At 34.5% G+C, this 16,693-nt stretch overlaps 1 protein-coding gene across 17 annotated transcripts in view; it reads left to right on the top strand.

The window, feature by feature from the left end:
* CBLB (Cbl proto-oncogene B) overlaps positions 1-16,693 on the top strand; it is a 268,224-nt gene that overhangs the window by 145,720 nt on the left and 105,811 nt on the right. For 16 of the 17 annotated variants that reach the window (XM_063630593.1, XM_063630594.1, XM_055260467.2 and 13 more), the window contains one exon: positions 4,621-4,824. In XM_063630593.1, the coding sequence (XP_063486663.1) occupies positions 4,621-4,824 (204 nt within the window). Of the gene's footprint in view, positions 1-806; positions 822-4,620; positions 4,825-16,693 lie in introns of those variants that run through there. The other variant, XM_055260478.2, reaches the window with a different exon arrangement.

The raw sequence follows: 16,693 nt of genomic DNA, 5'->3' as shown, positions 1-16,693 counted from the left end.
CCTTATAGGATTAAATGAATTAATATTTAGAGAGTGCTTACAACAGTGCCTGGAATTTTAGTTATTATTGTTTCTAATAAAGTGCTTAGGAGATATCCCATATTTCCAGTTATGATTAATCTATGCGCACTGATAATTCTGCAGGTTTAAAATTGTATTCATTTCATTACAAAATGGAATTTGTATAGAGATACGAGTTTTTTCAAATGTTAAGATATGTTTCCTTAGTTTTCTTATTACATTTATTCTTGAGACTATTTTTATACTAATTATGCCAACTGGAATTTTTATAGCACTTTATAAAGCTTTAAACTAATTTATCTCACTTTCTCTTTATGGTGTCTCTAAATGTGCATTATCTCATTATACCCTGTAAATAAGATGCAATGAATTGCCCAGTGTCACACAGCTGTAATTGGGGAAGGTAGAAGTCCAGTCCAAGTATCCTAATTCAGAATGTCTGTGCTCCTTTTCTGATTCACTATGCAGGCTTTTATGGGCCTCCCAAATCAAAACTAGAAGAGTCGAGATTCACCAATGTCTTTTTTCCTTGTCCATCATAAAACAAACCAGAAGCAAAGATCTCTCCTGCTCTGGGGCATTTTGTCTAAGATTACTGTTAACTATCCTTCTTTATTCTTTCATTCGTTCTTTCAGCCAGAAGTTACTGAGTTTCTGTGGGAGATACTGTGCTTTGAAAATTCTTAGTATGGATCCAACCTATTCTCAGTGCATTTATATACATATATTTTTTCCAGTTATAATTGCTATGTTTAAAAAAAGATTTGTGGCAACCTCATAGCTACATGAAATATAGCAAGGTAATATAAATTAGAAGTTATTGATAAAGGAAAAAATACATACATATGCATACACATACAGTAAAAATATAAAATGCATTCCAAAATGAGACTTAGGAGGCCCTATGTGTATACCCTACAGCCCTTGATGTATATTACATATGTGGGAAGGCATAAAGTGATTGACCTTAAGTCAAAGTATGCCTCTAATAATCATGCTGAAAGCAAATATTTATACTATATATAATGCTATCTTGAAAAACATTTAAAAGAAGGTATTTAAGATACAGTATGTCTGTCTTAGCAATATTTAAACAGAGTATAGAAGGTGATTGATACATGATGATGATGAGATGGTACTAACAATATTCATTTGGGTTTTTACATAGAGTATTTGTGGAGAATGGAGTATTATGAAGGTTTAAAATTTTTTTTCTGTTTGTTTGTCAATGTTAATTATCTGAGTTTACCTGAAGTTATATTTTAAGTAATGTCACTGACATACAGTATTAATGGTTGAGATGCGAGTCTGAATTATTTTACTGTATTAGGAGAAATGACAGAATTTAGTTTCAGCTGTGTATAGTATTCACTGATAACTTTTGTATCCTTTGGTTTAGAAGTATTTCTTATTTGAGGAAGTGAAACCTACTGAGTCATTTAGAATAGACGGAGTGCTCAGTACTTCCTCTTAACATTCACAGAATGGTGGGAACTAGAAAATGAGTTATTTATTGGTCTTTATTCTCCATTAATGCATATTATTTGATCTTGTATTAAGTATACATTGACAGAAACATTATTTTAATTATTGTATTGAAGATATTCTTCGTGTGTATTTAATCAACCACCTGACAGAAACTAGGGCAGAGTAACCAAAGTAGCATTTGAGACTTTATGGTTAGACGTCTAATTTGCATGTGACAGTAGTCCGTTTATAAAGTGTGATGGATGAAGTCATATTAGAGTAAGTACCATTAGAGACACATTCAGTGTGATCTGTGTTTTTGCAAATCAAAATTAATGTTCATTGTAGCTGTTTGTTGATCTGTTGAGTAATGTAAACTCTCAACAACAAAGCTGAAGAGAAGATGTATTTTGTGATATCTACTCTTATAACAGGTACTCTTAACAACATCAGTAATTTGTATAACATTAAATTTTCAAGTAGCGTAGAGAAAAATCTAAATTCAGTTTTAGATGAACAGTTCTCTGTTTTTTCTTGTGCTATAAAGACACAATTATTGCCTTTCACCTCCTCCCCCTTCAAAACTCAATATTTTCAGTTACCTCTTATGAGGAAATAGATCACATAAACTGGAAGTCATCCTTAACCAGAGCAATATGTGAGTTGACCCTGGAAGTTCAAAGAGAAACTTATGTAGCCTGATAGTGTGTCTTGCACATTCTATGCACTGTACTAAAAAATAATGTGACTTTCATGATTTCTATTGGGTGGAATAATTTTTAGTTATGATAATTGCACTGAAATTAGGTCTTTAAAAGGTTCTTAGTTTTTAGTTATGATACTAAAATATTTACCAATGAATTTATATAATGTGTAGGAGATACTTCAAAACGATCTAAGAGTGAAAGGAACAAGAGAACATATAGATGGAACTGGATTGGGGATGAATTGATAATTGTTGAAGTCGGGTGATAGGTACATAGAAATTCATTATAGTTTTCCCTCAAATTTTATGTGTATCTGAGATTTTCTATAATAATTTTTTTTAATGTATGAGTAAATTAAGTGACTATGTAGGTCTCAAAGTACTGCTTTCCATTCTTCATGTGTTAAAGGCAGAGGGACCATCAGATCTTCAGATCTTGCTTTCTTTTTTTTCTTTTCTTTTTTTTTTTTTTTTTTTTTTGGCACGGGGTCTTACCCTGACACCCAGGCTGAGGGCAGTCATGCTATCGTAGCTCACTGCAGCCTCAAACTCCTGGTCTCAAGCAAAGCCCCCAGCTCAGCCCAGCTGGGACTTCAGGCGTGTATCACAACACCTGGCTAATTTTTTAAACATTTATTTTTTGTAGAGACAAGGTCTTGCTATGTTGCCCAGGCTGGCATAGCTTGCTGTTAAATAAAACTATCTTTTTGAAATTGTCTTATGTAAATCTGTAAAAGTATTCCACTATAGGCACCTAATATGGATCTCTTTTGACTTTTATAACAAGGGGAGTTTTGCCTGGATGATAATATATATTGAATATAACTTTAAATTTAATATTCTTTTTATAAGAGAAAGATTTTGCTTTTCTTAAATATTTACTCCTGTGTTAGAAAATATCATTGCAAGGAGGTTATCAAAAATAGAAGAATTAAATCTTGGTTTTGTTACCTGTAAAATGATGGAGCAAATAATATTTAATGTGTTTTGAAGCCCGCTGGACATGAACATGTATGGTGGTAAACCTTGAAGGATTCTATATTTATATGTCTGTATTTCTTTATACCACGTTAGTTCAACTATTTTACCATTCCAAGTTTCTTTTCCAAATTATGTACAAGCAGATGAATAAGAGAATGTTGCAGTTGATTTTTCTTAAGCAAACTCATTGTTTTTTGTTTTTTGACACTTTGTTTGGCAAAGCAGGTTTTCAATTTGTTGAGATGAATGAAACTTAGAAAGAATAAACCATCACAGGATCTGCCACAAAGTAGATGCAAGGTAGTTGTTCAGTGAGAAGAGAGTGAGAGAGTTATTCCATCCTTGATCCAAACATCACTGTTGGGCAGGTAGATCACTAATTTCCTATTAAACCAAGTGGACAGGACAGTCCTGAATTAATTATGGAACAGTTTCTTTAAAGACGTCAGCTCTCTACATCTGTTGTCTTGCCACTAAAATGATGCTATTTCATCCCATTTCTCCCTTAAAGTAATTTTGTGATTTTTACCATTTTTAAATAACACATTGCTAAAGTCAGGGTATAATGCAAAACCAAAAATCGGGTGGAGAATATCATATACCATCTTATCTCTAGAAAGCAATGTTGTCTGTAGGGCAAGAAAACAGTGTTTTTTTATTTCCCTGCAATTTGTGAATTTTTAATGTAGTTAGTTTTGAGAAATGAATGTAGGAAACTTTGAGCAAAACATCCAATAATGACCAGTAAATACATTTCCAGCCCAAAAGTATTTGCACAAATCTTTTTGTATCATATTGTTTAAAAGCAAGATAAGGGCAAAACTTAATATCCCACAGAGAACTTTATATTTGAGCTGTGTGTCAGGATGACAGGCTTTCAGGACAGATGATGGCTTTTGGATATAAATGTACACATTTTAGTTTTTCCTAATTGTGTATTAAAGATTTTAAAATACACAGGCAGTTAAAACAAATATTTAGCCACAGTTAGATGCACAAGTATTGTATTTTTCTCACCGATACTACTGCTTTATTATGAATTTTTACCAAAATATACTTTTTTATGGAATGTTTAGTCAGTACTGCTCTCTTTTCGTAAGGAGAGATATGATTCAATTTCCAGTTTTCTTCAGGAGTCTAATGCCTTGGTACATTAGAATAATAAGTGAACAATCAGGAAAATAAAGAGGTTTCTTTTCTTGGGAAAATCAAACTTTTTTAAAATATGTTTTTTTCTTAGGAAACTGAAGATACTGACCATTTATTATATATTTTGTTGGCTCCCTGTTCTATACCCACTACCTCTTCAAGAGAAATCATCCCCCACCTCCTACCCCAAAAACTTTTTTGGGGGATGCGACTTTTATAGTTGTAGAACATTATTAGCATTTCCCAGTACTGTTTATTTTGAACAAAACCAATCCATGCATTTTCTATTTGTTTAGGAGTCGGATGGTCAGGGCTGCCCTTTCTGTCGTTGTGAAATAAAAGGAACTGAGCCCATAATCGTGGACCCCTTTGATCCAAGAGATGAAGGCTCCAGGTGTTGCAGCATCATTGACCCCTTTGGCATGCCGATGCTCGACTTGGACGACGATGATGATCGAGAGGAGTCCTTGATGATGAATCGGTTGGCGAACGTCCGAAAGGTAAAACTAGAAACATGGGTTTAGTTAGGGTGATGTGACCGTATAAAAAAGAAATGATGCCGTCATAAGTGGAGTATGACTGAGTGTATTTGAGTTTAGAAAAGACGCACACACACATACTAGCCTAGCCCTGTACAGGGTCAGGATCATCAATATCACTGTCTTCTACCTCCACATCTTGTCCCGCTGGAAGGTCTTCAGGGACAGTAACACACATGGAGCCGTCATCTCCTATGATAACAATGCCTTCTTCTAGAATACCTCCTGAAGAACCTATCTGAGACTATGTTACGGTTAACATTTTTTCGTAAGTAGGAGTATACTCTGAAATAATGATAAAAAGTATAGTAAGTACATAAACCAGTAACATTCATTTATTATCATTATCACATATTATGTACTGTACACAAGTATATGTGCTATACTTTTATGCAACCGGCTGCACAGTAGGTTTGTTTACACCAGCATCACACAAATGCATGAGTAATGCTTTGTGCTACAACATTAAGATGGCTATGATGTCACCCACCAGGCAATAGGAATTTTTCAGGTTCATTATAATCTTATAATATCTTATAGGATCACCATGATATATGTAGTCCACTACCGAAATGTCATTGTGCAGGGCACAACTACTATAATGTTGACAGGCTGATATAATCCTAGGTTGAGAGAGAACTAGATTCTATTCAAAGTACTCTCATTGGTTTTAAACATCATAATGAGAGGCAATGAGAGTGTTTGTATAGAATTAAATGTCATCTAACACTGGCAATAGCAAATCTGTGAAGAAAATTTAAGAAAGGAAATTATTAAATTTGGAAATGGTGAAACTGAATTTGATTAAAAGTATTTTTTGTTCAAGTCTAGAAGAAGTGTCTGATAAGAGTTTTTTCTTAATGGGAAGGCTGTCTCACTGTTTGGCTTCTAAGAGGTCACATAAGATTTACTTTTGTGAATTTACCAGAATCTGAGTTTGCTCATTAATGTTGTTGACTCAGAAAAATTTACCTTGTCAGTTCACTGAGAATGGATGGTACTGCCCAGTTTAAGTTTATATAACCAGGTACACAACAGACTAGTCAATGAACCAGAATGCCAACTGATTAATTTGCAAACCGGAAATACGGTGGTCAAGAGGGGTAGACTCTTGGATATCAGGCTATTCCCTGTACAGGAAGATACGTGAAATCCTAATTACTTTCACAAATTTTTTGCTCTCAAAATCAGAGAAATGGGATTGAGTGGTGTGAAAGGTCTCCATATATGGTGCCACCCTTCCTCCTGACTTGGGCAGACATGGCTAATCAGTTATGATACTTATTGCCACTGAGTTCAGACTTGGCCTACAGAGCCTTTTCAACACAGCCCTGAAGATCTTCCACTGTAGTTCATTAGGATTTGGCAGGTAGCATGAAACCGATTTGCCATTGTCACTAGGTGGAGTGATGATAATGTGTAATGGCATCAGATTGTATTCACCGTATTCATCTATCTCTGCAGGAAGGAAATGCTTGGTAGTGGAATTTTGACAAGGCATTTCTTTGGGTTACTTCATTTTTAGGGCTGTGTTCAAGGTTTCCTCTTGGGAAACTCCTGCATTTTCTCCCTTCCAGTGTTCCATGCTGACCAAATACATTCCCTTTTCTCCCTTCCAGTGTTCCATGCTGACCAAATACATTCCCTTAGGATATTTTACATACAATTTTTTACACAGGAAGATATGTTACCATCACCAACATGGCTACTCTCAAATTTTGCTTTTTTCTGGAATGATTTTTATTATTTATCTTATTGGTTTTTCATAAATGTTATAATTTAACACTCAGAGAAACTACACATGATTTCACTCTTTAATCCTGAAAGATACAGTTTTTATTAATAGTTTGAATTATGTGATTTTTTTGACCTAAGAAATGGAAGAAAGAAAGTAGTTATTCCTCGGAAATCCTAAAGGATGAACAAGAAAAAATAATCTCATATTGAAACAGACTTGAGACTTGAGTCTCAAAACAAAGTTAACTTAAGGAAGATGTGGAATAAAGCACCAGTTCTGCTACAGAGTAGTAATGGGATGCTAGGCAAGTTATATAACCTCTTTCTTCCTCAGTTTACCTCTTTGTAAAACAGAAAAATATTAGTAGCTTCTCTGTTGGGTGTTGTGATGATCAAAGACCTAAGAACCTAGAAGAACGTCAGGTAACCAAAGTCATAAATGCTCACTATATTATTACCAATGTTAATTAATAATACTATGTAATACATATTCTAGGATATACTCCATAATCTGAGTTAGTAGAAATCATTTTATCACTATGCATGTGAGAGAGCCACATATGGGGAGTTGGTGATATTGATGTACTGTTCCCCAGAAGACATAAGTTTGAATGCTGGCTCTACAATGTACAAATACAAACAAATCACATGACTAGTCTGAGCCTGATTTCCTCTTCTGAGAAATGAGAAGAATAATACCTCTCTAAATTGTTGAAAGAATGACATACGTTATTAATGCTGGTTTTATTGATTTGTGACCCTTTTTACTGCCAGTTAAAAATGATTTTACATTTTAAGTGGTGTATATTTAAATTCCTATATAAGTACCTACAAAATGTCCTTGATTTTACATCTTGTCCTAAAATATTCACTACCTGGCCCTTTAAGAAAAAGTTTGCAGCCCCAGGTCTAGGACTAATAAGCATTTAAAGAATGCTTATTGAATGGATGGATAATGGAGAATGACAGAAAAGTATTTGAGATACAACAGCTCAAGTAGTTGAAGTGCTCCAGGTAGCAGTGTTCTTTTTAGCTGTGAAGACATTTCAATTTTCTTTTCTAAATGGGTTTTCATCTTCAATGATCCATGTCAGAGGGTGGGTCTAGGCTTTAAGAGAAATTTTAAAAAGAATTTTTGTATACCTTACTGCTTGGGAGAAAACAGTATTTGCCTTATATGAATTTGGGAAAAGTTGCAGTCTCAACCTGCTTTCCATTGAATTAAGTTGAAGCTTGAGCCTCTTTTCAGTAGTGGCACTAACAATCGAAAGGAAATGCTGGGAACATAACATGAGAAGCAGAATGTTCCAAGGTGACTCTAGTGTTTCTCCTTGATCTTATCACCCGCTCCCAAGACCATTCATATTCTCTGGCACACTGGTGAGCTTTCTGTCAAGGGAGCTGAGACATTTTCACATTGATCCTTTCTGTTTTTTACCCTACAAAGAGTAGAATGATGATCTCAAGCATTATTGTCCTAGAAGTCACACTTCAGTAGCTTATTTGGCAGTCAGCAGTGTCATTTAATAAAGCTTTACTTCACTACAATCTGTTATACTTTCCTATGGGAGTTAGATAGTTTAGAAATTTATATCACTTGTAATTATTTGTTTTTAAGTTGAAGAGGTATATTTCAGTTAAATGTCTTTATGTCTACTTATCTGCCTCTAGTCAATTAAACTGATTGTGACTTTTATATCATTTCATAAATGTGTACCACACTTAATTTTCAGTAAAACCTAAATTTTTATGTAGATACGAGCATAATTCTTTCTGAATAATTTGGAAGAATATTGCTATGATGTTATGTTCTTATAGTATTTTTTTTTTTTTTTTTTGAGACGGAGTCTCGCTCTGTCACCCAGGCTGGAGTGCAGTGGCGCGATCTCGGCTCACTGCAAGCTCCACCTCCCGGGTTCACGCCATTCTCCTGCCTCAGCCTCTCCGAGTAGCTGGGACTACAGGCGCCCGCCACCACGCCCGGCTGATTTTTTTGTATTTTTAGTAGAGACGGGGTTTCACCGTGGTCTTGATCTCCTGACCTCGTGGTCCACCCGCCTCGGCCTCCCAAAGTGCTGGGATTACAAGCGTGAGCCACCGCGCCTGGCCTGTTCTTATAGTATTTTATGTGTATTTCTATATCAGGAGTTACACTAAATTGTTATTTAAAGGACTGTCTTTTCTGTTAGATTATTAACACTTAAGGCCAGGGACAATGCCTTGTATTTGTGTTCCCAAGCACCTAAATGCACTCAATAAATATTTACTAAGTGAACTAATAAATGCACACTCTTGCACACATGTTCCTTTAGAGCAATGACCTAATCTTATGCATATTTTAAACTTTGTTCCAACCTGAATACTAAATATATATATACACAGAGCATCAAACTAATAGATTTTATCCAGTTTTTTCTTACAGGAATGGTTATAAACAAATGTCACATGGTCTTTTTGACACAGTAGTTCTTCTACCTGAATGTTCTTCCTCTGTTTTTTAAATCATTCTTTTGTCATTCATTCATGCATTTGCATTCATTCACTCATTCATTTATTCATTTATTTTTAATTAACTAATGAATTAATTTAGAGCTGGAGTCTCGCTTTGTTGCCCAGGCTGGAGTGCAGTGGCACTATCTTGGTTCACTGCAACCTCTGCCTCCCTGGTTCAAGTGATTCTTCTGTCTCAGCCTCCCAAGTAGCTGGGATTGCAGGCACCTGCCACCATGCCTGGCTAATTTTTGTATTTTTAGTAGAGACAGGGTTTTACCATGTTGGTCAGCCTAGTGTCAAACTCCTGACCTCAAGTGATCCAGCCACCTCAGCCTCCCAAAGTGCTGGGATTACAGGCATGAGCCACCATGCCTGGTGCCTGGACTTACTCATTTATTTTTAAAACATTTTATTCTCTCAGTTAAAAGAGTGACTGCCAGTGATTGTCCAGCAGAATGGTTCCATTGTTTCTATCTGCCATTTTGAATACTCATCTTTTTCTTCTTTTATGAGCGGGCCAATGACAATATTGTGAAATTTTCTGCCTATCTTAAGCATATTACATTCTTTAAATGAGTAATGCTGCATCGTAACATGGAAACCTGCTTTGATTGTATATTCCTGTTACCATGGTGATATCTCACAGCTGGAGTTCATAAATAGTAGCATACTAAACATATAGTGTATTTCTATTATTTCTTTTATAGTTAAATGTGTTTAATAATGCTAATCCTTACAGAAGCAATAGAACCTAAAAGTCTGTACTACATACTTTTTGATTCCCTCTTTGATAGAAGTTATTTCGTGATTCTAACTAGAATATGTTTTAGATTTTGCCTGAGTCTGTATCGTTGCCTGAGTTTTCAAGCTGTCAGAATCCTGGGATATTTAGATCTGATGTGAGCCCTCAGACAAAGTCCAGGATGTGACTGGTAAGATCACAGCCTTCTGTCTGACTTCAGTCAGATCAGAGCTAAAAAAAGAGTATCTGTTGCTACCCAGCAATTTGCTTCATTTTGCCAGAGGATTAAGAGGAATCTTAACAGTTTTTCACAGTATTAATCACCAAATACATAACATTTACATTTGAAATAAATAAAAATTTGCATATAAAAATAAAATATTGACAGACTGAACTAGTGAATGAGCCCGGATTAGTTCTTATTGTCTTAAACATTGTATTTTCTTAAAATAATATTTAAAATCTTAATGAATGGCCATATTAGAACAAAAACGGGTATGAACAGAAAGAAGTCAAGGAAGTTATTCTTTTTTATGCATTCTCCTTTATTGCCTTCTTCAATTATAATACATCTTGCTAATTAAAAATTTAACATGTCATCTAAGTATTGCATTTCCTAATAAGTGCAGGGGTCCCCAAACCCCAGGCCATGGACCAGTACCAATCTGTGGCCTGTTAGGAATCAGCTGTGCAGCAGGAGGTGAGCAACAGGCTAGTGAGTGAAGCTTCATCTGTATTTACAGCCACTCCCCATAGCTCGCATTACCGCCTGAGCTTTGCCTCTTCTCACATCAACAGTGGCATCAGATTCTCAAAGGAGTATGAACCCTATTTTGAACTGCACATGGGAGGGATCTAGGTTGTGCACTCCTTAGGAGAATCTAATGCCTAATGATCTGTCACTGTCTCCCATCACCCCTAGATGGGACTGTCTAGTTGAAGGAAAATAAGCTCAGGGCTCCCACTGATTCTAAATTATGGTGAGGTATATAATTATTTCATTATATATTACAGTGTAATAATAATAGAAATAATGTGCATAATAAATGTAACACATTTGAATCATCCCAAAACCATCCCCTTCCCCTCCCTGCCACCGTTCGTGGAAAAATTGTCTTCTACGAAACCAGTCCCTGGTGCCAAAAAGGTTGGGGACTGCTGCTGCGTAGTATTCCTGATCCTAAGGAAAGGGGTGTGTGTACATATCACAGTGTTTTTGCAGCTATTTTTAGGAGGGTGTTGCCTTTTTATGTTGTCTATTTAAATCTGAATCACAGGATTAGAGTCCGTATTGGAGCTGTAAGGACAAAAATTACAGCAGAAGTGAAATACAAAAATAAAAATAGACATTCGAAATGTAGAACATGGTTCTCAACTATAGGCAATTTTACCTCTTGAGGGTATTCAGTAATATATGGGGACACTTTTGTTTTTTGCAATGACTAAAGGATGGCAAATACTGCTGGCATTGAGTGGGAAGGGCCAGAGATGCTAAATATCCTGCAACCCATGGGTGGTCCTACCCAAAAGAATTATTCTGACCATAGTACTAATAGTCTAGTCCTCACCACTCCCTTCCCACAACATTTAGGTAGAGTCATGAGTGACAGTAAGCAATCCGAAGGCACAGATTTGTTGTTTATCATTTACTCGCATTCTGTTTACTGATCTTCTAAAAGCTCTTCATGCAAAATAGTGGTATTTTCTTTATTAGCATGTGATTAACAAAAGAAACAACTGCATCATCCAAGTACTGTGTGATATCATAGGATACCTTGAAGACATTGTTACATATTTCTCAAAAATAACTTGAATACATAGTATATTAGAAGAAGCAACACTTGAACTCTATAAGTTTTGAGTCCACTGCCTCTGGTAGATTGTCAGCTCCTTGAGGACACAGGCTTGCTTTATTCTTCTTTCCATTCTTAGAGCTTTGCATGGTGCTTGATACACAGTAGGCCCTTGAGAAGGACTTTTTTTTTTGGTGATCAGTGGTGACACTGTTATTAATTGTTATATTCTTAAGTAGAGCTACCCTCTTGGAGTGAAACTGTCTGGGCTCATCTTCTAGTTTTCCTACTTAGTACCTATGTGCCTTGCTTTATTTAACACCCCCTCCCACTCCCCTTCCCTTAAATACTTTGTCCGTAAAACTCTGCCTGTTTAAGATTAAATGAGTTCATATATATAAAAAGCCATTAGAACAGTGCTGGCACATGGAAAATGCTAAGTATTAGTTGTTAATTAATATTATTTTTAAAATAAATTAACAGAGATGAGGTCCCACTCTAATGCCCAGCATAGTCTTGAAATCCTGGCCTCAAGTTATCCTTCCACTTCGGCTTCCCAAAGTGCCAGGATTACAGGTGTGAGCCATCACACCTGGCCACATTTTTTATACTAGTGTTATTTAAGACTCCTGAAATATTGCTGTACTTCTAAGAATTAAGTTATTAGTATTTTTGCATTGTCTATGGAAGTTTTCCTTTTAGATATTGATATCATTCCATTAGGAAGAATTAGATGCCAAAATTATATTGGTTACCAAGCAATTGGTTGTATTTCTTTAACATATTAACATCTATATAGTTATAATTTCATTGCATGACTACATTAAAATAATTTACTGTTAAACCATACTTCAAGTTTGAAACTCAGAAAATGGAAACTTGTCAACGTGTCAGCTGAAACACTATTTTGAGGATTAAATAATTTAGATAAGGTTACAGTGTTCTTACTTTCTGTATAACTAAGTTGAAATGATTAAGTATTATCTAAAGTAGGGTGAAGAACTACAATAACCAAATAGCAATTGCTTGTTCCAACCAGCTTTAGCTGGCATTTGGAGAGCGATAAGGGTTTCACATGAAAGCATTTTTTCAGTGACTGAAATTTATTCCTTTAATTCTCAGAATGTTCTTGTTTCTCGGCCATTTTTATGGAAATATTTCTGAATTATATGTCACCCTTCCCTGCCTTCTCAAAATTGGTTATGTAGCTGAGTGAACCAAAGGGCATAAGAAGCCACTATAGTCAACACGACACATTTCTAGAAGCTCACATTTTGCTACAAGATTTGAGGGTAGCTTGCATAAAGAGAAGAGAACCATAAATTTAAATTAAAATCACACATATATTTGGACCAGGATATAAAATTTGTGTAAATGTTTAAAGTAAAATATAAAACTTTAAAGAAATTTCAAGGTTATGGAGGCTGATCACAGGCCAGGAGATCAAGTCTCTCTCATAAGAAGGTACTTCAAGGAGAAGCAGTATCATCACTTGTGTGAACAGTGTTTAATATTTCAGTAGAGCAGTGCCCTTAAGGTTATCCCCAAGTGTGAGACTGCACTACTTTAAAGGAGACCTATCGGCAACTTTGTTGACCACTTCCCTGCCAGACCTCAAAGAGAAATCAGCTCTTATTCCATTTGGTGTTTCTTAGTATATAGGTTTCTGTTTTCCTCCGCTTCTTTATTGCTTCTAATTTGAAAATTTCCAGAAGTTACTAGTGGAACATAGACAATAATTCAGCCTTTGAATTAGTGAACTTCATTTTACACACAAATCAAATGTCCATATTCTTAGGAAGGTAGCAGGGTGCCTACATTCTGTTTCTGTAGGAAGAAGTAGAAAAAAAAACGTTCCTCCTGCTTCAGAGGACTTTCCTGTTTCATTCTGGGTTTCTCCCCAAATTATTGTAGGTTGAGACTTCTAGAAGTATGACCAGGGGTAAGCAGGAAATGATTGTATTGCTCTAACACAGTATTCTTCACATAAGCTTTTGTTTATTATCTGTGGAGGTACTCCAAAATAGATAACACAAATCATTTACTTAAGCTATAATTCCATATGAATATGTGTGTGTGTAAGCATTTTTGTAGCATATACCCTCTCTGAATAGTATTCTGTATAGGCTACTATTTTAAATACTCTTTTTGTTTTGTTCACAAAATAAAGTGAAAAAACTAAGAAGAGAATAGTAGCAAGTAAAATATGCTTAGCATATTTTATCATGTGATAAAAGTTTTATCAATGTCCTTCATTAATTTTCACGCATTTATAGAAAAACATTGACTCTCTGAGTCCTTCTCATCATCCTTATTATAGTACATGTATATGCCTTGTTCAGATATGGAAATTCATTAAGTAAAAATCTTGTTAAAAGTATTATAAAATTGACTTTGATTATCTCTGGGACTGTCAGAACTCTCATCTTATTAGTAATTGGAGAGGTTTTCTCTTGTCCTGTTTTTATAATAAGCCTGACTGTGTTTGAAGTTTCTTACCAAATGTTTTGCCATTTCCATAATAATGGATCTTATTAACGTTTTTATAAAATGGCTCTTTAAAGGTGTGGATAAAATGAAGAGTGACTAAAATAGAATGAGTCTCCAATTATTATTGGTAATTGCTGAACATAATGAGATGGGCTTTTGACTACTTTACTTCTTAGAGTTTTTCTGTCAGGATTTTCTGTTAAGATTGAAAATGTGGATTTCTCTGTTCCTCATGGTAGTTATAAAGGATTCTGTGCATTTTGCCAGAAAAACAAATAATAGTATTTATTAATTTCCAAAGGAAAAGGATGAGTATGTAGACGTAAAAGAATCCAGTGTGGTCTTTGAATTTCTAGAACACCAGGATTCTAGTTTGTAAAAGATATTCTCATCTGTTACTAGGATTAAAGAACTTAAGAGAAATTGTTAGACAAATATACTGGTGTGATGATAATACAGGATGGAATCAGGGCTGGCTCAGCCCTTGGATTTGGAAAGAAGCTGAAACAGATAATTTATCATAAAGTTTTAGAAACAAGTGTAATACTAGAAAAATGTGAGAATCACCTAAAATCAAGATAAAGGCATGAAATGATACTGATCAGTATCTTGTAACTTGAAAGGATGTTTCTGTCTTTCCCAACTTTTGCAGTTACCTCTACATAAGGATTTTGGATATTGTGAATAAATTCTATACAGTTAATTCTGTGTTCACATTCTACTTTCTATGCTTTATGACTTAATTTTTCCGTACTTATATTTATTTGTCTTAAGAGTAGAGAGATGAACATGAAGGAGTGACAAAGAAAGGAACTCATTTAAGCAGTGCTCAAAAGGACATTATACTTTAGTCATTCATTAACACATGAAAACCGGAAGAGCACAGGCGAAATCTCTACCATGAAAAAGTCAGAAAAATTAAATTGCAGAAAAAGTAGTGACAGCAATTATAACAGATAGAAAGAGGTTGACTATCCTAATATATAAAGAGCACATTCAAATCAACAAGGAGGAAATTAGTGGATATGGGGACAAAAAAAACATAAAAAGCTAGTGACCCAAAGAAGAAATACACATGTCCAACAAATATTGCATTTCTTTCAAAGTATTTGTCAAGGAAGGAAGGGCAAATTTAAACATTGGTATGGCCCATTAAAATGACAATCAAGCATCAAAGCAAACAAAAATATTCTTTGCATTTGAGTTTTGTGTAATGGTAATTATCACACATGGCTGGTGAGAGAATAAATTGGTTTTACCATCTGGACAGCAAAAGAGCCTTAAGAATGTTCATAAATTCGACATGGTTACATGTCTAGTATCTTGTGCTCAAAAAAATTCTATGATTCTTTCCTTAAAAACTAGCACATATATAGTTAAAGATTTCTTTATGATACTACTTTATAATAAAGAAAACTTGAAAACAGCTTAAGTGTTCGTTGCACAGGAATGGTTCTGTAAATGCTGGTACATCCATATATGCATACTTTAAAATTATATTCACGAAGAATGTTTACCATCAGCTAATTTTTTTTTGTATAATGCTAACAAACATTGAGTAGACTTAACATAGTGTATGTGATTAGGAACCATCACCAATGGCTGTATGTAGGTGTTCTTTAAAATATCTTTATATTTCCCTATAATTCCAAAATTTCCTAGAGTGAAATTATGTTCTTTATAATGAAGAGAGAAAAAGTGAAATAAATAGAAAATTGAAAAGACACAAGGACAGAACTGCCAAAACCAGTAAAACGTATTTTTTATGGCAAACCGTTTGACAACATGCATACCCCTAAATTTATAAGCCTAATCCAATTCTTAAACTACTTTTCTTGTTATCATTTGTTGTTTTTGTGTTTAAGACCCTTTCTAGGTTAAAAAGAAAGAGACTAATCATGTTAAAATTTAATTTTAAGTTTGTTTTTTTAAAGGTCAGTGCTAATAATAGCAAATAATCCAAGAGGCATTTCTATTTGACTTTTGAATGCATTTTTACTTAATTTAATTATTTGGTTAGATATTTGATTTTTTTTACTTTTGCATTGTTTAGAGCTGATAGTGGGAGGAATTGTTGGGGCAAAATAAGAAATAACAAGGGTGGGTATTTTGTTTAAAAATAACTTTAATGGAATTACCTTTTGGCTGTGTAGATGGGCAAGCTTTGACTGGAAATTTGGAGATAATAGATTACATTCTGTCCCTTTTACATCAAAATAATCCATTTTCCTAATCATTTCATCTAAATAAAAATATTTTACTTCGGCATTTATTTTACATAATGTTTATAAATGTTTTACATCAGCATTTATTTTATAATGCATTATTTAATTTTATTAACCCATAATGTTCTGTCAAATGGATTAATTTTATTCTTTGTCTACAGATAACAACACCAATAGGTGGTGACATTTTCAAGACTGCATAGCCTCTTTATAACTGAAATTTAAATATAGGAGATCTGTGGTTTGAAATCAGGTTATACGTTTATTTATATGATTACTCAAATGAAAAAAAATGGTTCTTTATAACCGGTTGGCATTAGAGCTTAGATAGCCGTACTTGAAATTTACAT

The sequence above is a fragment of the Symphalangus syndactylus genome, chromosome 21, assembly GCF_028878055.3.
Source record: "Symphalangus syndactylus isolate Jambi chromosome 21, NHGRI_mSymSyn1-v2.1_pri, whole genome shotgun sequence".
Lineage (NCBI taxonomy): Eukaryota > Metazoa > Chordata > Mammalia > Primates > Hylobatidae > Symphalangus > Symphalangus syndactylus.
The sequence above is the reverse complement of the archived record's forward strand: the minus strand, read 5'-3'. Positions and strand labels throughout refer to the sequence as shown.